The sequence below is a fragment of the Abramis brama genome, assembly GCF_963993115.1.
Source record: "Abramis brama genome assembly, chromosome: 10".
Taxonomy (NCBI): domain Eukaryota; kingdom Metazoa; phylum Chordata; class Actinopteri; order Cypriniformes; family Leuciscidae; genus Abramis; species Abramis brama.
The window spans coordinates 9,737,612-9,759,730 of NC_139972.1; the positions used below are offsets into that span (position 1 = coordinate 9,737,612).

A 22,119-nucleotide genomic window follows, 5' to 3' on the forward strand; every position below is an offset into this window, starting at 1 on the left:
AAGTCCCCCACCAGACTCCGATACTCCTCCTCCCTATCACCCCTAATACACCCAACGATAGCTGTGTCATCCGCATACTTCTGTATGTGACACAGCTCCGAGTTGTAACAGAAATCCGAGGTGTACAATATATATATTTATATATATATATATATATATTTAAAGATATCATTTTACAGTGTTTTAAAATGATACACCTTCCAATATCAATGACAAAAAAAAAAAACATTTTATTTCTTTATTAGAATTATTTCTTTATTTGTTGTTTGTGTCACTCAGTTATGTTAAGTGTAACATAACTAGATCTATCTATCTATCTATCTATCTATCTATCTATCTATCTATCTATCTATCTATCTATCTATCTATCTATCTATCTATCTATCTATCTATCTATCTATCTATCCATCCATCCATCCATCCATCCATCCATCCATCCATCCATCCATCCATCCATCCATCCATCTATCTATCTATCTATCTATCTATTTAAATAAAAAAGATCAAATAAATAAATGCATTTTTTATGCAAGCTGTCATGTCAAGTGCATTTTCAAGTTCCTAGTTGGGACTTTTATTTTTAAAATACAGGCGTTTTCTACGTTGTTCTATGGGGCTTTTATTTTGAAAGAGTGTGACGCTCGAGCCTCGAGCCTCCGGATCCGATCAGACCCCTGTGATCATCAGCTGCGAGCATGCCGACAGTCAGCGTGAAGAGAGATCTGCTCTTTGAAGCTCTGGGACAAACATACAGTACGTGTTTAACTTTTATCAGGTGTATAAAGTGAGCGCATTCATTAGTGTGTTGTTAGCAGGGGAAATGTGCTCATTCATTGTGTGTGTGAGAGTGTGATTCTGTATGCATCTGTGGAAATCAAGAAGGAATATCTTAATAAAACAAGTTATATTCTATAAATCATTTATTCTACTGGCCCATCTTATCATCACTGAACAAATTTATATTGAGACTCAAAACGAATTTAAATTACATGCGATTCATTTCTCCAATGTGTCGCAGCGATTGCATCAGATTCTAACACTCTTAGATTTTAACCATTCTACCTAAGATTTTGTCTTATTAAATATGTATATTTTCCAGTCTGATGCTGCTTGAATGCAGTGATGCATTATTTCTTGTGGTGTTATTTTTATTCTTCCTTCATTTGAAAAGCTCAGATGTCAAACTGGAAGCCCATTGATGATGACGCCATCATAATGCGACTCATAATTTCTGCTTGAAATAATTTCTTTTATTTTCTATTCGTGTATTAGCGGATGAAGAATTTGATGAACTGTGTTTCGAGTTTGGCCTCGAGCTGGACGAAATCGTAAGTCATGTTTACAAGCTGATCAGATAAGAAGAAATGACAGGCCCTTGTTTTAACAAACATTGAACATTATTATTATTTATATATATTCTATCTATCTATCTATCTATATATATAAAATATAAACATATTTAAAAATATATAATTATATATTATAAAGACAAATAAATTGGTAAATTATATATTGTATCTTATAGTAAGCACTTATTTTATATATATATATATATATATATATATATATATATATATATAATATATATATATATTAATAATTATAGAAGATTTATATTAAGAATTGTATAATAAAATATGACCTTACTATAAGATACAATATATAATATACCAATTTATTTGTGTTCATACAATATATATATATGCTCTTACTAGAAGTTATAATATATGATATAACATACGAATTTATTTGTCTTTATAAATATAATTATATGCTTATAACAAAGTATATATTTATAATATCATCACAGAAATCAGACATTAGTTTTATAATAGTAAATAATTGTTATTTTTATTCTTCATATAGTCATTATGTTGATATGGATGTTAGTGCTTCTGATCAGTGCATAACTCTGTGTGTGTGTCGATGTGTAGACGTCAGAGAAGGACATCATCAGCCGTGAGCAGGGAGACGAGAAGGCGGAGGGGGCGTCCGATGTCGTGCTGTACAAGATCGACGTTCCCGCGAACCGCTATGATCTGCTGTGTCTGGAGGGTCTCGTCAGGGGTCTGCAGGTCTTCAAGGAGAGGTGAGGCCCGCGGGGCCTGTGGCTCTGCTGTCTGTCGGATGCCTTCATGTGTTTGATATGAGTGTGTTGGTGTTTCTAGGATGGAAGCTCCCCGGTATAAGTGTGTGAGTCCGGCGAATGGAGGAGAGCCTCAGCGGCTGGTCATAACTGAGGAGGTGCGTATCAGTGTCATATTTCACTTTAGAGGGTTAATTATATTGATTTTCTTAAGAGCTGAAGTACAGTGAGTGTTTTAAATTGACGTAGACGGCGTCTGTGAGGCCTCACGCTGTGGCCGCTGTACTGCGCAACATCACCTTCACTCAGGAGCGATACGACAGCTTCATCGAGCTGCAGGAGAAGCTGCACCAGAACGTCTGCAGGCCAGTCCACACGCTCATGCTCACCGCTGCTCTATGAGACGTTTCACTGCCAGTTCTGATGTTTTATCTCTGTGCTCGTGTCTCATCAGGAAAAGGACGCTGGTTGCCATAGGAACTCATGATTTGGACACCATCTCCGGTCCATTCACCTACACAGCCAAAGCGCCCGCAGATATCCGCTTCAAACCGCTCAATCAGAGCAAAGAGTACACCGCCACTGAGATGATGAGTCTCTATAAGGTGAGATCTGATTGGCTGTTATGGACAAATCAGGGGATGGATGGATGACAGTTGATAATAATAGCAAATAATAACAGTAAATTATGCATAATTACTCACTATCCACTGTGACTAGTGCTTTTGCAAAGTTACTAGCCACTTAGCATTTTTACTGGTTACAATTTTGACATCGATACCATGGGGGGAGAACTGCCATATAGATAATTTTAATATTATTTCAGAATTTTGCAGCAGGTATATTAGGCTGCTGTCCCTTTAAGACCTGGTGCATGGATCCATTATACTGTTTTCTTTCTCAGCTGTTCACCTTCACTTAAAACAACTGACTGTGTTTACATGAATACTCGCCAAGACCAGCATTTTGACATAATTTTTGAGTGTATTTGTCTGTTTAAGTGCAATACGCACCAAAAAAGAGTACTGAGAGGTGACTTTATGTGTGTGAGCACAAAATCTGTACAATTATTCGCAATCCCACGCCGAAATTCAAGCCCTGGAACAACAATAATATTCATCCGGAGCGAAATAAACGAGTGAGTGAAGGGAGGCGGGTTTGTGTGTAACTCGCTATCGGAGAGATGAGAGAGATCGAGAGAGATAGCCGGTATCGTGTTTCTATTCTGTGGAAAATTAGTATTAGAAGTGTTTCATATATTTCAGTATCGAAAAATCTATATTTTTGACAACACTACATTGCACTTAGTTTATTATTTCAGATGCCTTTTTAAAAGACTAAAATTGAAAAATGAAAAATATATGTGACCCTGGACCACAAAACCAGTCACACATTTTTTTAAATTGAGATTTATACATCACATGAAAGCTGAATAAATAAGCTTTCCATTGATATATGGTTTATGATAGGACAATATTTGGCCGAGATAAAACTATTTTAAAATCGAAACATTGAGAAAATCTCCTTTAAAGTTGTTGAACGTTGTTGAACGCGATTGTGCTGCATTCACTCACAAAAATAAATGTTTTACATATTTACGGTAGGAAATTTACTAAATATCTTCATGGAACATGATCTTTACTTAATATCCTAATGATTTTTGACATAAAAGAAAAATCGATAATTTTGACCCATACAATGTATTGTTGGCTATTGCCACAGATATACCCGTGCGACTTGTGACTGGTTTTGTGATCCAGGGTCACATATTATATATAAAATTGAACCTTCCAAAGTGGCTAGTAGGAGTGACTGCGTTACACACCACGGCTGAAATCTTTTATGAATACATGTAATGTCTTGCAGACTGACAGTCATCTGAGACACTACCTGCACATCATCGAGAACCAGCCTCTCTACCCCATCATATATGACAGTAATGGAGTCGTCCTGTCGATGCCGCCCATCATCAACGGTGAGTTAAAAACACACACACACACACACGGATAGAAATGCACACAAATACTCCATTTCTTTCTGTTCATCTTTAAGCTTTGTGATTTTGTTCTGCAGATCGATCTGTTTGTTTAAAGGACAACTCCGGTGAAAAATGAACCTAGGGGTAATTAACACATGGTCACCGAGTCGATCTTTCTCTGGGATGCGTTTTCATGATAATCGAATGTAAAGAGTTTTATCTCTAAAAACAGAGTAGCTCATAACACTAGTATATGGGGCACAGAGTAAGTAAAAGTAAATCGCTAGTTAATACCACTAACAAGGCTCAAAATAGCCTCACACTAACACGGTAACATAATGAGGGTCCCTACATGCAAACCGAAGCATTGAGAACTTTGTAAGTGTACAGACAGTTTAATAAGAAGATACTTTATAAAGACAGTACATTACACGTTTACAGGCGTCATCTTGGAAAACAGTCTCGACTAATCGAGTCACGAACGCCGTGCTAAGTGAGCTTGTTGATAGGAATTACGTTTGTGAAATCTCACTTAGCACGGCGTTCGTGACTCGACTAGTCGAGTCTGTTTTCCTAGATGATGTCTGTAAACGCGTAATGTACTGTCTTTATAAAGTATCTTCTTATTAAACTGTCTGTACACTTACAAAGTTCTCAATGCTTCGGTTTGCATGTAGGGACCCTCATTATGTGTTAGTGTGAGGCTATTTTGAGCCTTGTTAGTGGTATTAACTAGCGATTTACTTTTACTTACTCTGTGCCCCATATACTAGTGTTATAAGATCATCTGTTTTTAAAGATAAAACTCTTTACATTCGATTTTCATGAAAACGCATCCCAGGGAACGATCGACTCAGTAACCATGTGTTAATTACCCCTAGGTTCATTTTTCACTGGATTTGTCCTTTAAGTTTGGTATTTCTCTCTCTCTCTCTCTCTCAGGGAACCACAGCAAAATCTCATTAAACACAAAGAACGTTTTCATCGAGTGCACGGCCACAGACCTCACAAAGGTAAACCGCTGACGTCAAACATGAGCTTAGATTCTGTTAACTGATGCAGACCTCAGTGGGTATATTTTGTAGTAATATATATTGTAAAATCTCTGTAGCCTGAGAGACTGGAACTACAAGGTGCTTTTAAACACGAGAAACATGTTCTGTGTGTCTGCAGGCAAAGATCACGCTGGACATGATAGTGACCATGTTCAGTGAATACTGTGAGGAGCCGTTCACGTGAGTGCCGCTGTACAGACTCAGCTGTTTTATAGATCATTCAGTGTTGTTCAGCACTGAGATGTGCTTGTCTCTTTATGCAGGGTTGAGGCGGCTGAGGTTGTTTATCCTGATGGCAGATTGTGTGTGTATCCTGTAAGTATTCAGTTTTTAACTTAATAATAATATAATGAATATAGAAAAATGCTACCTGTATATATACACTACTGTTCAAAAGTTTGGGCTCAAAGATTGTTTTAGTTTTAGAAAGAAGTCTCTTATGTTCACCAGGGCTGCATTTATTTGACCAAAAATATAGTAAAAACTGTAAAAAATGTAAATATTATTACAATTCAAAATATCTGTTTTCTATTTAATTATATATTAAAATGTAATTTATTCCTGTGATCAAAGCTGGATTTTCAGCATCATTACTCCAGTCTTCAGTGTCACATGATCCTTCAGAAATCAGTGTAATATGATGATTTGCTGCTCAAGAAACATTTATGATTATTATCAATGTTGAGAATAGTTGTGCTTCTTCATATTTATGTGGAAATCATTTTTTTTTTTTAAATTAGCTGAATTAAAAAATTTAAATATACATCTTTTGTAATATTATAAATGTCTTTGTCACTTTTGATCAATTGAATGCATCCTTGCTAAATAAAAGTATTTCTTTCTTTCTTGAAAAAAAAGCCTTGCTGAACCCAAGCTTTTAAATGGTAGTGTATATGAATTAGAGAATTAAAGACCATTACATGCAACCCTACATTTGTCCTGTAAACATGTTTTTGGTTTATTTGTTAAATAACTGTCTTGTTCTACTGATGCTGTTAATAGAGCTTAACTTTTATACAGGACTAAATATTAAACCTAGATTAAAAATATAACATTCTCTTGGTTTAAGGAACAAAGCTTATTATTATTATTATTATTATAAAATTATGCCTTTTTTGAAAGTCATTCTGTTATTTGCTGACATTAGGAGCTGGCGTACAGGACGGAGACGCTGTCTGGGGACTTCGTCAACAAAAAAGTTGGGATCGAGTGAGCATATTTTAAACATCTGATCTCATTAGAGCACATGTCAAACTCTGTTCAGCTACAAAACCCCTGCTTGGCAGTTTCTAGAGCTATGAGTCCCAAATCACACCTTTAATAAGGCACTGTTTGAGGGGACAGCTGTTTGTAGTGGTGTCCCAAACCATAGTTATCGAGTGCACTCATTCAATCCCTTAATGCACCGCAATATGGTGCAAAATCAACAGCTACAGAATACCCAGAATGCACTGTGAGGGTCATGTTGAATGAATTCCCGCATCTCGCCACAAGATGGCGCTGCAGCGAATCATCCATTTTCCAACCGCTGGTCCAGAGTAAGGCAAGGCAAGTTTATTTATATAGCACATTTCATACACAATGGCAATTCAAAGTGCTTTACATAGAAGAAATTAAAATAATAAAAGGAAATAAGAATAATTAAAACAGTTTAGAAAAATAAAATACAGTACAAACAGTCGGACGAACAGTGGCACAGTGCTCATTCAGTAAATGCATAGTTAAACAGAAGTGTTTTGAGTCTGGATTTGAAAGTGACTACAGTAGGAGCACATCTGATCTCCTCTGGAAGCTGGTTCCAGCTGCGGCTGGCATAATAGCTAAAAGCGGACTCACCATGCTTAGAGTGAACCCGTGGTTCTAGCTGATATGATCCTAATGATCTGAGTGATCTGTTGGGTTTATATTCTGTGAGCATATCTGCAATATATTGAGGTCCTAGGCCACTGAGTGATTTATATACCAGTAATAATACTTTAAAATCAATCCTAAATTTAACTGGGAGCCAGTGTAAAGACCTGAGGACTGGTGTGATATGTTCATATTTTCTGGTTCTGCTCAGAATCCTGGCGGCAGCGTTCTGTATGAGCTGCAACTGTCTTATGGTGTTTTTGGGAAGGCCAGTGAGGAGTCCATTACAATAATCCACCCTGCTGGTGATGAAAGCATGCACAAGTTTCTCTAAGTCTTGTCTGGAAACAAAGCATCTAATTCTTGCAATATTTTTCAGATGATAGTATGCTGATTTAGTTATTGCTTTGACATGACTACTGAAACTAAGCTCGGAGTAATATATCATAGAGGGATAAATTCCTTTTTAATTGATTTTTAAACAGCAAGCACAAGCGGCAGCACTCAGTGTGTGGATTCACTCTCTCATTTTCATTCACTCCCTCAAGTGGATCATACGTGACCCTGTCACAAGTCGCACGGGTATATTTGTGGCAAGAGCCAACAATACATTGTGTGGGTCAAAATTATAGATTTTTCTTTTATGCCAAAAATCATTAGGATATTAAGGAAAGATCATGTTCCATGAAGATATTTTGTAAATTTCCTACCGTAAATATATAAAACATTTATTTTTGTGAGTGAATGCAGCACAATCGAGAACATAAATGGACAACTTTAAAGACGATTTTCTCAATGTTTCGATTTTTTTGCACCCTCAGATTCCAGATTCTCAAATAGTTTTATCTCGGCCAAATATTGTCCTACCCTAACAAACCATTCATCACTTATTCAGCGTTCAGACGATGTATAAATCTCAATTTGACAAAATTGACCCATGTGACTGGTTTTGTGGTCCATGATCCACATATTAGAGAAGTAATGTAGGGAATAGTGAATGAGGGCCCTTGATTCGCTGGTTCGGGTGTGTTTAGTTTGGGTTGGAGCTAAACTCTACAGGACAGTTGTCCATCAGGAGTTTGACATCCCTGCATTAGAGCTTTAACTTCTTTCTCTCTCAGCTCCGGTCTGTAGATTGAACCCTGATCACACTCTCTGTGCTCTTCGTTTAGTGAATCAGCAGAGAGCATCGCTCAGCTGCTGACCCGGATGTGTTTGAGGTCAGAGGTCAGCGGTGAGGGCGATCACATCCAGGTCGAGATCCCACCCACACGCTCTGATGTCATCCACGCCTGTGACATCATGGAGGACGCTGCCATAGCGTACGGCTTCAACAACATCGTCAGGAGCACGCCACGCACCTACACAGTAGCCAATCAGGTTCGCCGAAAAACATTCATGCTGACCAATCAAACCTGAGATCATTTTAAAGGTTCAGTGTTTATGTTACGGCGCTTACACGTGTGTGTTTCTGTATTTGCAGCTCCCTCTGAATAAACTGACAGAGTTACTGAGGCAAGACCTTGCAGCCGCCGGGTTCACTGAAGCTCTGACCTTCGCTCTGGTTAGAAATCACGCCTCTCTCTTATATTAAAGCTTATATTCTGCATAGTTTTTGCATTTTTCCCTCATATTCCACTTTCTATCTGAGCATTAGAATTAAATGGGCAGATTTGCGTATGTAAATTATCTTAATTTTTAGGACTGGGTAGACACAAGTTTCACAACCTCGATTCTGATTTCAATTCGATTCAGTATCAGTTTGTTTGGATGTATATCAGGTACAGTAAGAAATCCAAAACTATATAATTACTATAATATTAAAGGTTAAAAGTCAATTGCTATTTCTTTTTAGATATAATAATTAACTTATTGTATGCAAATATTTGAATGGCACATTAGGCAGTTTTTATATCAACTTTTTAATGGTATAATTATCTTTAATTTGTTGTTGAAATAAACTTTTAAAATGGTAGCTTTCGTATACACTTGTTTTTACGACAGATTTATTCAAACATGCATTAAATAAGACATCACTAACAAGTTGAGTAAAAATATAATATGTAATATAGTGAATATATTTAGCAAAATGCTCCTCTCTAGAGATATTACTATTAGATAATAGTAGTAATAATTACTCTCTAGAGATATTAGTACTAGAGATATGTACATACAGTAGCGGTCAAAAGTAATGTCCGGCCTATAGGAAAATTGACATCTTCACCCTTTATTCAAATATTATTAAATGTCAGATTTTGTAAGCATATTGCTTATGGTTGTGCTTGGAGTGAATTGTTTGATTTGTGACAATGAAAAAAATAATTTATGTTAATTTATGTGCATAGATTATGTTGTTGTATGCATTTTCCTGTGAGCTTTTTGTTTTTCTATGCATTTAGGTTTTTTTTGCTTAGAAAATAAAACCTGTAGCTGTAGTTTGCCCTTTTTTTACAGAATAATTTTGTCAGGTAAATACTTTAGTTTACCATTTTGCTCTTCCCTCATATTTAAAATATTTTAATAAATATATATTTTCCTCATATTTTGATGGTTTAATTAACATCAAGGTTCATTAAAAACAAACATCCCGTCCAGGACATCACTTTTGGCCACTACTGTATTTACAGTCTGTTCTATTGACATCTTTGTCTATATAGTCTTCTATATATATATATATCTCTAGAAGATAACACAAAAATAATACAATGACAAAAAAAACATATTTGTTACGTTGTCCTCGTGGCTGAATGCAAAAACAAATATACAGCCACCAATGTTGTAATTTGTTTTGCAAATCAGACTTTTATGGGCAGTCCTTTTAAAGTTGGCATGACATGAATCAGAAAAAATATTTATATATATATATACTCTTTTTCCCCCTCTCTCTGCAGTGTTCACAAGAAGATATCGCAGATAGACTTGGGAAAAACATAGCAGAAATCAGAGCTGTCCACATCTCTAACCCAAAGACCGCAGAGTTTCAGGTAAAACAAAAGATTTTTCTCAGATTTCTTGCATTTGTCCACTAGCGGGTGAAATCACAAGTTTAAATCAGTCAGTAGTAACTCAGACTGAGATTTGACTAACTAAACCTCATACTGACCTCTAGGTGGCGCGTACCTCTCTTCTTCCTGGCCTCCTGAAAACGGTCGCCGCCAACAGGAAGATGCCCCTTCCTCTCAAACTGTTCGAGATTTCAGACGTCGTCCTGAAGGATGAAACAAAAGGTGTGTTTGACGTCCTCAAATCAAGTAATGCGTGCTGATAAACGGTCTCTGAACTTGATCTGTCTCGCAGACGTAGGAGCCCGTAACAACAGGCGTCTCTGTGCCGTCTACTACAACAAGAGCCCGGGGTTCGAAGTCATCCATGGACTCCTGGACCGGGTCATGGAGCTGCTGGATGTCAAACCAGGCCGTAACCAAGGATACCACATCCAGGCGGCAGAGGGTGAGTCAGAAATGTTCAAAGTCGACATGATGTCCTTCCTCTGATCCTCTGAGTGAGATCAGTCTGTGCACCTGTTTTATGAGCTCTGAGTCATAATCAAAGATTTATTTTAGTCGTTAATATTTAACAGCGTTTATGTGCAAGCAGTAGGTCAGCAAAATGTAAATAGGATGTGTTATAGTTCCTTTTTTTTTTATTACTGGACACTCAGATGCTCATTTCCTCATTTTATTTTTACCTGATGGATGAAAAAGGCTAAAAGAGGCGGTTTCAAATTGTTTTCGTTTATTAAAATAAAGCAAAATATAAAATAAACTAAGCAACAATTATTAATGAATATAAATGTAGTTGACTAATAATAAAAATAATACTAAAATAACCTTGTGCACCTTTTTCCAAAGAATAGGAGTACTATTTAATTTATAGGGGTGTAACGATACCCTCATGTTATGATTCGATACATATCACGATACTGAACTCACGATATACGGTATTATTGCGATACACCAAGACATTTGGTAAAAGGTTAACAAAAAATGTACTGTTGATTAAAATGTTACATTGTGGGCGTAAATGAATAGTCTTGGACTTGGTGCTGAAACCCAATGCACAGGACAGTAGTGACACCAGAATATAAATATTAATGATTCTGAAGCTGAAAATACTGAATTATTTCAGACGAATATGCACTCTGTCACTGACTAGATATATTTAAAATAATGAAGGCCACTTTTTACTGGTAACATCAGACATTTAGCACTATCAGGACCCACAAATATTCCCCAATTGCATTATTATACATTATATTCAACATTATATATAGTAGTTTAATGCAGTACTGACACTAAAACTCTGCAAACTTAAATTTTTTCTCACACAGTAATTTTCATTTTGGATGAACTGTACACAATACAGATGGTCACTATCCACGATACATGTTGCATTTTTGTATTTGCGATATATTGTGGCACGATATATATTGTTACAGCCCTATTAATTTATCATTTTTCTTACAGACTCCACCTTCTTCCCTGGCCGCTGCGCTGAGATCTTTACACGTGGCAAAAGCATCGGACACCTCGGGGTCCTTCACCCTGATGTCATCAGTCGTTTTGAGCTGACCATGCCCTGCTCTGCCATCGATATCGACATTGAACCCTTCCTGTGATGTCATAATGCAAATGATCTTAGCCACACCCCTCCGGTTCGTCAGTGTCTTCGCTCCTCCTCCAGAAGCCTCATCCACACATTACTGGCTGTTTATCTTTAGGAGAATGAGTTATAGTCACAGCGGCATGTGTTACTGTATGTTCAGAATAAATCACTGTTTTAATAAACCTCAGCTTGTCCAGTGCTGGTATGTTATTCATGTATAACATATGTGTCCAGCATATTTTACAACATAGAAACAAATAAACATGGATTAATAAACCGAAACTGTTTACTTTTGTTGGTTTTTGCATGTATTTGGTGTATATGTCCTCTATTATGACATGCTGTACTTCATCTAAGCTTATACCCCTCATGTTGTGTTCGGGTCGTTTTGACCCCGGAGAGGATTTTTCCTGAAAATGCTAGTTAACGTTATCACATTGGAGTAAAGCTTACTGACTTTAATCACCCAGGATATAACTACTTGACAAATTTTATTTTTCAAGATCAACAAATTCTTGTTACACTTGTTGTGTTCCTGGTCAAAAATGACCGGCCTGATATTTTTGTCAGCTTGTTTTCTGTCAATTAGCACAGGTTTTGTATTTCTTTTTGGATCTGAGTGGTTGTAAGCCTCATTGATCTGAGCTTATTTTGGCCAAATATGGTCATTCAATTAAAATGAATGAGGGAGATAATAAATAAGAAACATTTAGTGTTCAGAAGCCTGTTCACATATTTACATGTGTGGTTGCAAAGATAAAATCTTCGGACCTGTACATGCATGGATGGATACACACAACCACACACACACACATTCATGTACACAAACAAACTATTTTTGAGTTTTATAGGCATTCTTTTTCACAGAGAGTAACTTTATCAGATCAATGAGGCCTACGATTAAACAGTTTCAAAAATAAAAACCAAACCTTGAAAGAAAACAAGTTGACAGAAAGATTTAAGTGTGACCACAAGTGTGACTGCAATTTTTTTCTTTATTTTGGATGGATGGATGGGATTGATTGATTGATTAGATGGATGGATGGATGGATGCCCATGTTCCTTTCACCCTCCTCACAGAAGAGGAATCACAGACTTACATAATAAGTATGCAGTAAATAACATTGAGACAGTGCACTTACTCACATGCTAATGATTCCTATCATGGCTGAATGAAGAATGAAGGTGTGTTAACCTGCATGTCTGTTAAAAGCATGTGGAGCGTGTCCGTATGTGTATCAGGGTGTTGAAGAACTCCAAATGCACTGATGTTGAATGCCTGTGTCTGACTACAATTAATCACAGGTATATTGAAAGTGACTTGTGCATGTGAATATATTTCAGCTGTAACTCATTAAACATGAGTCTAGATCAGTGATCAACAAACCAAAATCTAAGCATGTGGTTTGAGATGGCAGATGAGAGGAAGTGTCTGGTTGAACAGGTTATCAGACGGACTCTTATCTGATTTCCAGCAGATACACGGTCATAGACAAATAGTAGGGCGGTTAAGCGCAAAAATCGATCACTTTGCGATAAAAGCATCAGATTTGGTAGGAAGGCTCACAAAGGGGGTCTGATCAGATTTAGGACCGTAGGCGCTTGAAATTTGACCCCTGGGGGTCATTTTTCAAAATGGCCACCAAATATGGATTTCGTAAAGGGAAAATGGATTAAAAGCTGCCAGAAACATAAAATGCAATAACATATTTCACCATAAATACATGTAAATATAAAGTCTTTAAACTTTAAAATATAAGATATGTTTTAAAATTTGCTCCTGTAATACTAAATATTACTATACATGGGTTAATTAATTATCTGTAAATTCATGTTATGTGATCAAAATTAGACATCACAGTGACAAGTGATTAAGAGCTGATCTTTGTCTGGTCTCTACCAAAGCAATTCACCAATGGTGATACAAAAAGGTCAACTGTTTTTAAACAGCTGACATGGAAAGAGACACGCAAGCTAATCCACCACAGCAAGGCGCCAGCTCATTAGGATTAGGTTTTTTTTTGTTGTTGTTGTTTTTGTCTTTTTAATGTAGGCCTGCATAACAAGAAACAGAACAAAGAACCAGTAGTTCAACTCTTCAGCAGTTGAGCTTTGAATATTAACACAGTCAGTCAGTTATTTGTGTTGGGGGATCAGTATATCCAGGATTAAATAATTTGAAGGTTTTAGCCATTGCATTAGATCACAGTAGTTCTTGTGTAGTGGTCTTGTAGTTTTAGTTTTTCTTAAGAAGTGGAACTGTATTTGAGGTCTACTACTAACTTAAAAGATGTGTGCTAATAACATATTTAAAAAATAAAATATTGGCTACTCTATTTCACTTAACTGGCACAAAAAATATTAAATCGATTGACTAATTGTGGTAATCATGCTAATCGTGCTAATTTACGTTTTTCTTGTGAGGAAAACTCGGTCTACAATAGGCCTACCTACTAAACCACTTGCAAATAATCCAGCAGGACTCAACAGTTCTTACAATTAATATTTCTAGTCAAGGTGAGAGCATTTGGAGAGCAAAGAATTGACTGAGATTAGCTTTGGGTGGTATAAACTAGCCGTACAAGAGCACAGAGTTACAATGAAATAAATAGGATGAATTGCAGCTAGTTTAGATAACCAGCCTAAATGAAATTCTGTGGAAATGTACACCTACTTTATTTCACAGAATCCTAACTCTAAATTCCTGCAGACTAAAATCTATTTTATGTTATATTTGCCTGTCTGAGTTATGTTTGCTTACTTGCAGTATTAGCCTACACTATTTTTACTGAGTAACAGTGAGAAACACATTCAACTGACTTTGCCTTTATCTCACTTGTAGTCAAGAGTAAAACATCCCACCAGTTCCCTAGATTTTAAAGAGAATAATATTCAACTGTGGCCACCACAAGATGAAACCTACTGACTGAATAAGGAGGAGTCACTGACAAACTACCAAGTAAAAATGATGCGTATTAGTATATACACACAATTTAATAGTAAATATTTAAATATACATTTAAAAAGTACATAATTTCTGATAAATATCATAACCTCTTTCCCTTTTTGTTTAAAATGAACTAGATTGATTAATGATCAAATGTGTAACTTTTTTAATTGTTAATTTCTGTCGTCTATCCATTATGACATTATGAAATCCATATTTGGCGGCCATTTTCTTAAAAAAAATATATAATATAATATATAAGCTATCTTATATTTTAAAGTTTAAAGACCTTCTATGTGAAAGTGTGCTCATATTTACATGTATTTATGGTGAAATGTGCTATTGCATTATATGTTTCTGGCAGCTTTTAATTCATTTTCCCATTACGAAATCCATATTTGGCGGCCATTTTGAAAAATGGCCGACATGGCCCCCAGGGGCCAAATTTTGAGTGCCTACGGTCCTAAATCTGATCAGACCCCCTTTGTGAGCCTTCATACCAAATTTCATGCTTTTATCGCTAAGTGATCGATTCTGATGAAAATCTGCTGCCCCACTAAAAAGAGTTTGCATGCATTTGAATGAATGGTTTTCATTATATTAAAACCCTAAAGCTTCAGTTTATTTGGTTTTATAGGTTCCCATACGTCCATTTGTATTGTTTCATATATTTAATGACTTTAATATTATCCTATGTGAAAAAGTTGAGTAGGTGTGTCTAAATGCCTTCAGTGTCTGAATTACAACCGTAAGAATGAAAGTGAATAGAGGCTATTATGGGTGAGCTTTGTGTGTGTAAGGATGGTCTGTGTGTACACTGTATTTGTAAGGGTTTGTGGTTACATGAGAGGCGTGTTTGTGGTTTCTGTAGTGTTTGTCATTCTGGTAAACCGTCTACACAGCAAACATTCCTCAGCACATTAACACTTTAAAAATGCAAAGCAAACAAATGGAGAAAACAGAGGGACAACCCTTTCTTGAAGCCATTTTTACAGTGTTTATTCATTCATCTGTAAAAGCTCATAAACACACATCCTGAGTGTCAAAACCGGCAACTCAAGTACCATGTTCTTCAGTATTTTGTAATAAATATCAAATGTATAACTATATGTTAAAATAATAATTGTATAACAAATATTCATATAGAGTTGAGGCAGACAAAGCACTTTATAACAAGTATTACGTGTTAGTAAAAATTATGTCAAAGATATTCTGTGATCATGTTAAATTACCGTCTGATGTCACAACTGAACCTTTTTCCTCCAAGACCAGAGTTAATGTGCGGTCACATTTGCCATATTTCAGCAAAGTTACACAGGCAAAAAAGGTCCACTGTGTATTGTCAATAGTGCAGAAAGCACAGAAGTCACTTTCAAACCAAGCAACCTTCTGTCAGTGGTGAATTTTTGAAACCACCGCTGAGCTTCTGAAAAAGACCATTAAAAACCCATTTAATAGGCAAATAGGCCTAAAAGCTTCTAAAAAAATTCACAAGGACATATTACTTGTGTATTTTATGTTGTGAAATAGAACATAAAAATTTATTTTTCAGGCGTTTAACTAAAAACCAATTGACTTTGGAACAATGCAACTGGAAGCAGAAAAAAAAAAAAAAAAAAGTAAAATGCGCTAAAATGCTAAGTAACGCAAAAATGCTATGTAAAATGTCGACTTCCATACACAAAAACAACACCACCACATTTCAGGGTTTTAGGACTGCATCACACTATAGCAGACGAGAAGTAATTTTTCAAATGATTTGTTTATGTTTCCGATTTAATTTGGTGATTCTTGTGGTGCAGAAATTACACCCTTCACCTTTAGCTTGTATTTAACTAAGAATATTCCTTTAAAAATGTAAGCGAAACTACACTAAAACATCCACAAACTGTTTTCAAAATCTTACAAAATGCAGTTGTTTTATCTAGCAGGTTTAACAAATCCTGTTTAATATAAATGTGCTAGCCATTTCTGGACAAAGACCTATGCGAATTTCTCAATGAGAATTAAAGCTGCATGAATAATCGTATAAAACACCCACGTGATATCATACTCCTAAACGACAAACGATTCGTCTGTCTATTAAACCTTTGACAAAATCACACCAGAACATTCAAATCTGCTGCCGAGACAGAGAAAGATGTATAAGTATGAAACGGCTTCACAAACCACACAGTTAAAATATATTATGTTAAAAATATTCATATAATCAGAACTGGGATATTTATAGTTCGGATATAAACACTGATGTCTACGGTAGCGATCAAAATAGAGCAAATCGCCTTTAGAAAGTAACATGGCGCTTCAAATAACGGTAATATCAATTAGATCATTACACCAGTAGGTGGCGACAAGTGACTGTTAAAAACATGTATTAGTCATTGAATCATTCATTCAAGATATTCGTTCAGAAAACGCTGATTCATCCAGTAATGAAACAAGTGAAGTATTTATGAATTAATGAATGAGGTCATGAATCATTCACTCATTCAAATTTTAAATAGACTGAGCAAATAACACTTTGTCAGAACCTCTAGTAAATTTCATGTTGTATTGGTTTAGTTAGAAAATCTTGATCTGTTTTGTCGTGATTCTCACTTTATCCAGAACCGTGCAGCTCGACTGAGTTCAAACTTGCCTGTAAACACTGAGAAATTACACAGAATTTCCCAAATCCCAAAGTCCCATCATCACAAACACTCTGTTCACCATGATACTGTTGACCAGTCCGATGGCAACATACGTGCTGAACTTATACGGCACTTCGATCTCTTTCCTCCTGCGTGCGTCGACGTCGCTCACAGACGCGCCGTAAATCCGGCAGAGCACCCGCAGGCTCGCCCAGCGCACCGTCTGCCGGGTCAGGACCAGCATCGCTAACCCCACCAGGAACCGTGCCACACCGAGGACCACGGCGGCAAGGGTCAGAGGTGGCAGAGTCACTGGAAAAGGCCCGGCTAGGTCAAAGGTCAAGCCCAAACGCTCATTCACCCAGTATCCGACTGAACATCCCGCACTGCATGCTAAAATGATGGTGGTGTCCCCGCGTGTGGTGGTGTAATGGTCTAGCTCTGGGTACTTGTAGGACAGGAAGAGGGGCAGTGCCAGCGCCACGATGGGGGAGACGGGGCTGTGGAGTTGAAGGAGGTCCACGGTTCCCCAGAACGGGTACGACACGGCCATGATGACGGCTGAAATTACAACGCCACAAATCACATCCTGAGAGGGAGAGAGAGAGAGAGAGAGAGAGAGAGAGAGAGAGAGAGAGAGAGAGAGAGAGAGAGAGAGAGAGAGATTCACTTTAGCTTCCTGTCATTAGTATCCGACTCTGTAATTCTAGATTCATGCAGCTCAACCGGTTTTATGTACCGTCATACTGACACTATAATGCAGTTTTTATGGCATTATTATGAAAAATTTACTAATTTTCTAGCTGGTTGTGAGAGTGGTTATGTTGCTATGTAGTTGCTAGGGTGTTCTGAGTGGTTATGTTGCTATGTGGTTGCAAGCTGGTTGTAAAGGTGTTCTAAATAGGTTACGTGTTGCTATGGGGTTGCTATGGTGTTCTGAGTGGTTATGTTGCTATGTGGTTGCAAGCTGGTTGTAAAGGTGTTCTAAATAGGTTACGTGTTGCTATGGGGTTGCTAGGGTGTTCTGAGTGGTTGTTAATGTTTTGCTATGTGGTTGCTAGGGTGTTCTGAGTGGTTGTGTTGCTGTGGTTGCTAGGTTATTCTGAGTGGTTGTTAATGTGTTCATGTTTTTAGCTGGTTGCAAGGACGTGTTCTAAATGGTTGTTAACATGCAGCTATGGGGTTGCTAGGGTGCTCTGATTGTTAATCTTGTTGCTATGTGTTTGCTAGGGTGTTCAGAGTGGTCGTTAATATTTCTAGCTGTTTGCAGTGTGTTCTGAATGGTTGTTAATGTGCTGCTATGCAGTTACTAGGGCGTTCTGAGTAGTTTTTAAGATGTTTCTAGCTGGTTGTTGGGGTGTTCTAAATGATTAACATTGTTATGGGGGTTGCTAGGGTGTTCTGTGTGGTTACGTTGCTGTGGTTGCTGGGGTGTTCTGGTTGGTTGTTCATTTCTATGTGGTTGCTAGGGTGGTGAGTGGTTATGTTGCTATGTGGTTGCTAGGGTGCTCTGTGTGGTAATCTTGTTGCCATGTGATTGCTAGGGTGCTCTGAGTGGTTATTAATGTGTTGCTATGCAGTTGCTAGGATGCTGTAAATGGTTGTTAAGATGTTTCTAGCAAGGGTGTTCTAAATGGTTTACATGTTGCTATGTGGTTGCTAGGGTGTTCTGAGTGGTTGTTAATGTTTCTGGTTTCAAGGGTGTTCTAAATGGTTAACGTTGTTATGGGGGTTGCTAGGGTGTTCTGTGTGGTTACGTTGCTGTGGTTGCTAGGGTGTTCTGGTTGGTTGTTAATGTGTTTCTATGTGGTTGCTAGGGTGGTGAGTGGTTATGTTGCTATGTGGTTGCTAGGGTGCTCTGTGTGGTAATCTTGTTGCCATGTGATTGCTAGGGTGGTTATTAATGTGTTGCTATGCAGTTGCTAGGATGCTGTAAGTGGTTGTTAAGATGTTTCTAGCAAGGTTGTTCTAAATGGTTTACATGTTGCTATGTGGTTGCTAGGGTGTTCTGAGTGGTTGTTAATGTTTCTGGTTTCAAGGGTGTTCTAAATGGTTAACGTTGTTTTGGGGGTTGCTAGGGTGTTCTGTATGGTTATGTTGCTGTGGTTGCTAGGGTGTTCTGGTTGGTTGTTAATGTGTTTCTATGTGGTTGCTAGGGTGGTGAGTGGTTATGTTGCTATGTGGTTGCTAGGGTGCTCTGTGTGGTAATCTTGTTGCCATGTGATTGCTAGGGTGCTCTGAATGGTTATTAATGTGTTGCTATGCAGTTGCTAGGATGCTGTAAGTGGTTTTTAAGATGCTTCTAGCAAGGGTGTTCTAAATGGTTTACATGTTGCTATGTGGTTGCTAGGGTGTTCTGAGTGGTTGTTAATGTTTCTGGTTTCAAGGGTGTTCTAAATGGTTAACGTTGTTATGGGGGTTGCTAGGGTGTTCTGTGTGGTTACGTTGCTGTGGTTGCTAGGGTGTTCTGGTTTGTTGTTAATGTGTTTCTATGTGGTTGCTAGGGTGGTGAGTGGTTATATTGCTATGTGGTTGCTAGGGTGCTCTGAGTGGTTATTAATGTGTTTCTATGTGGTTGCTAGGGTGGTGAGTGGTTATGTTGCTATGTGGTTGCTAGGCTGTTCTGATTGGTTGCTAGGGTGTTCTGAGTGATTGTTAATGTTTCTAGCTGGTTTCAAGGGTGTTCTAAATGCCTGTTAACATGTTGCCATGTGGTTGCTAGGCTTTTCTGAGTGATTTCTGAATGGGCAGCTGACCTGCAATGTGATATGCTAATCTCCATCTAAAACTACACATTAATGCAACATTTAATGCCAAACTAAAATGATAAACAGCATCTTTTAAGCATGTAAGCAAACGTTTGCCTTCGCATCCACCAATACAACTGTGCTGTATTAAAAGAACTAGAGGTAAAATCTACTGAGACTATATGAATTATACAGGAGTTTAAATTTTTCATAATCAAACGCAAAAGTGCATGTCCATTTTAAAGTGTCTCTCTCTTCCAGACTCACCAGAACCGAGTGCATGCCGGTGTAAAGACGACTCAGACACACCAGTGCAGACAGAACCACAGCCACAATCAATCCCAGCTCAAACGGGAACTAAGACGGGGGAAAAAAACACATTATTAAACAAACCGTTCACTCAAAAAATCAACATTCCAGCACATTCGTCAAAAGCGGCCATATGTGAATGTAATTGAACCTCTTCTGTGTGACTGAACATGAGAGAAATAGTCAGTTTATTGCATCAATAAACTCAAAACATCCTCTCTTTTCTTCACCGTCTCTTCCTCTGTCTCTTCTAATAACATCCCTTTCTCTCCTGACATGTGCTCCTCCCACTGGTTTTATTCAGGACTCTGTTAATCACTGACAACATGTGAAGAGTCTGTAGATATTCATGAAGCTTCCCAGCCTCCTCTGTTCTGTCTTACTCCATCCATCTCCCTGTCCCTCCATCTGTCCATCCCTCTCTCCTTTCCTCTCTTTCTTCCTCTGTCAGCTGGGGGTCTTTCACAGGAAGTTAATGAAGAACGTTTTCTGAATGGGCTCAATGGATTCTGGGACAGTAGAGCATGTATTATTGACTGGAATGGCCTTTTTATTCTTAAATCATACACACACAGCTCCTTTACGTACAAAGAATCGTTTTTCAAATCAGTCCATCCTTTTATGGAGCTAAAAGCTAGTAGTCGAGATTTCAATAAGATTTTTAATGTTTATAACAGAAGTCTGTTAAATGCTGAAATAAACCGTTTTCTATTTAAATATATGCTAAAATGTAATTTATTCCTGTAATCAAAGCTACATTCCCAGCATCAATACACAGTCTTCAGTGTCACATGATCCTTCAGAAGTCACTGAAAACAGTTGTGCTGCTTCATATTTTTGTGCAAACCATAATTCTTTTGATGAACAGAAAGTCCAGCATTTATTTGAAATGGAAATATTATGTTATATTATAAATGTCCTGTCACACTTTCCACACAAATTTCCACTTTCATCAACTTAATAAATAAAAAAAATAATAAATAAATAAATAAATAAAATCACATTATGGAATAAATGTTTTTCTCCAAAACCATTGGCCACAAATATTGGCACCCCTAGAATTTTTTTTACGAGTAAAATATCTCTGAAGTATATTCCCATTAATATTTACCTTCTTTTTTTTTTAGCACACCAGGGTGACTAGGAACATGAAATTGTCTAGTATAAATATGAGGAAACACAAAGAATATGGTTCTGATGTGCAGCAAAGATTGTTGAGCTTCACAAAATAGAAAGTGTTGTAAGAAAATGGCTAAAGCATTGAAAACCCCCATTTCCACCATCAGGGCAATAATTAAGAAGTTGTAATCAACAGGAAATGTTACGAATCTGCCTGGAAGAGGACGTGTGTCTATATCGTCTTAATGCACGGTAAGGAGGAAAGTTTGAGTGGCCAAAGACTTGTGGCCAATATAAAAGTGCCAATATTTGTGGCCAAAATGTTTTGGAGAAAAACATGCATTTCATAATGTGATTTCCCCCGCACTTTCAATTCTTTTACTTCAATGAAAGGTTTGATTTTTGCACATTTTTTGAATGAAAGATCAAAAAGATAAACATTCAGATTTATTTTTTTCCAGACATTTTTGATAATTTACCGGGGGTGCCAAGAATTCTGACCACAACTAATATATAAATACATTTACAACTAATTCACAACTAATAAAATTACACTCTTAACCAAAATTTTACGTTTTGTTTTTTTAGAATGTTTTACTTCATCGGAATGGTACGAAATTTTGTAAAGGTTTTGGCACTTGCTATGTGAACGCAAAAAAAAAAAAATCATGGACATCACTGGACAAAAATAGTCGCACTTGTACTGTTTGCAGTCACAAATGACAGCACTGGAATTTCTATTATATAAGCGAATATCTATTGGAAACGTTTGGTACTGCGCCCAAACAAAAT

General features: G+C 37.2%; 2 protein-coding genes across 2 annotated transcripts in view; one reads left to right on the forward strand and one right to left on the reverse strand.

Annotated features, from left to right (window-relative positions):
- The first annotated feature begins 636 nt into the window (after positions 1-636).
- Positions 637-11,857, forward strand: LOC311090996 (phenylalanine--tRNA ligase beta subunit-like). Its single transcript, XM_084126690.1, has 17 exons — positions 637-753; positions 1,273-1,328; positions 1,935-2,089; positions 2,169-2,244; positions 2,336-2,451; positions 2,541-2,691; positions 3,953-4,061; positions 5,007-5,077; positions 5,238-5,299; positions 5,383-5,434; positions 6,267-6,328; positions 8,143-8,350; positions 8,454-8,534; positions 9,862-9,954; positions 10,080-10,197; positions 10,268-10,420; positions 11,437-11,857. The coding sequence occupies exons 1-17, from the start codon at positions 696-698 to the stop codon at positions 11,586-11,588; spliced, it is 1,773 nt and encodes a 590-aa protein (XP_083982816.1). The 5' UTR covers positions 637-695; the 3' UTR covers positions 11,589-11,857.
- Positions 11,858-15,505: 3,648 nt separating this feature from the next.
- The window catches only part of LOC311090608 (sphingosine-1-phosphate phosphatase 2-like), an 11,184-nt gene continuing 4,570 nt past the window's right edge, over positions 15,506-22,119 (reverse strand). The window contains exons 4-5 of the mRNA XM_084125998.1: positions 20,167-20,256; positions 15,506-17,741 (exon numbers count right to left, since the gene is read on the reverse strand). Of these exons, the coding sequence (XP_083982124.1) occupies positions 17,178-17,741; positions 20,167-20,256 (654 nt within the window). The 3' untranslated portion in view covers positions 15,506-17,177. The remainder of the gene's footprint in view (positions 17,742-20,166; positions 20,257-22,119) is intronic.

Excerpts from the sequence above, each read along its gene's own strand:
- LOC311090996 (XM_084126690.1), top strand. The coding sequence starts at position 696 with ATGCCGACAGTCAGCGTGAAGAGAGATCTGCTCTTTGAAGCTCTGGGA. Across the intron at positions 5,300-5,382 it reads TACTGTGAGGAGCCGTTCAC|GGTTGAGGCGGCTGAGGTTG; the intron begins GTGAGTGCCGCT and ends CTCTTTATGCAG. Across the intron at positions 8,535-9,861 it reads AAGCTCTGACCTTCGCTCTG|TGTTCACAAGAAGATATCGC; the intron begins GTTAGAAATCAC and ends CTCTCTCTGCAG.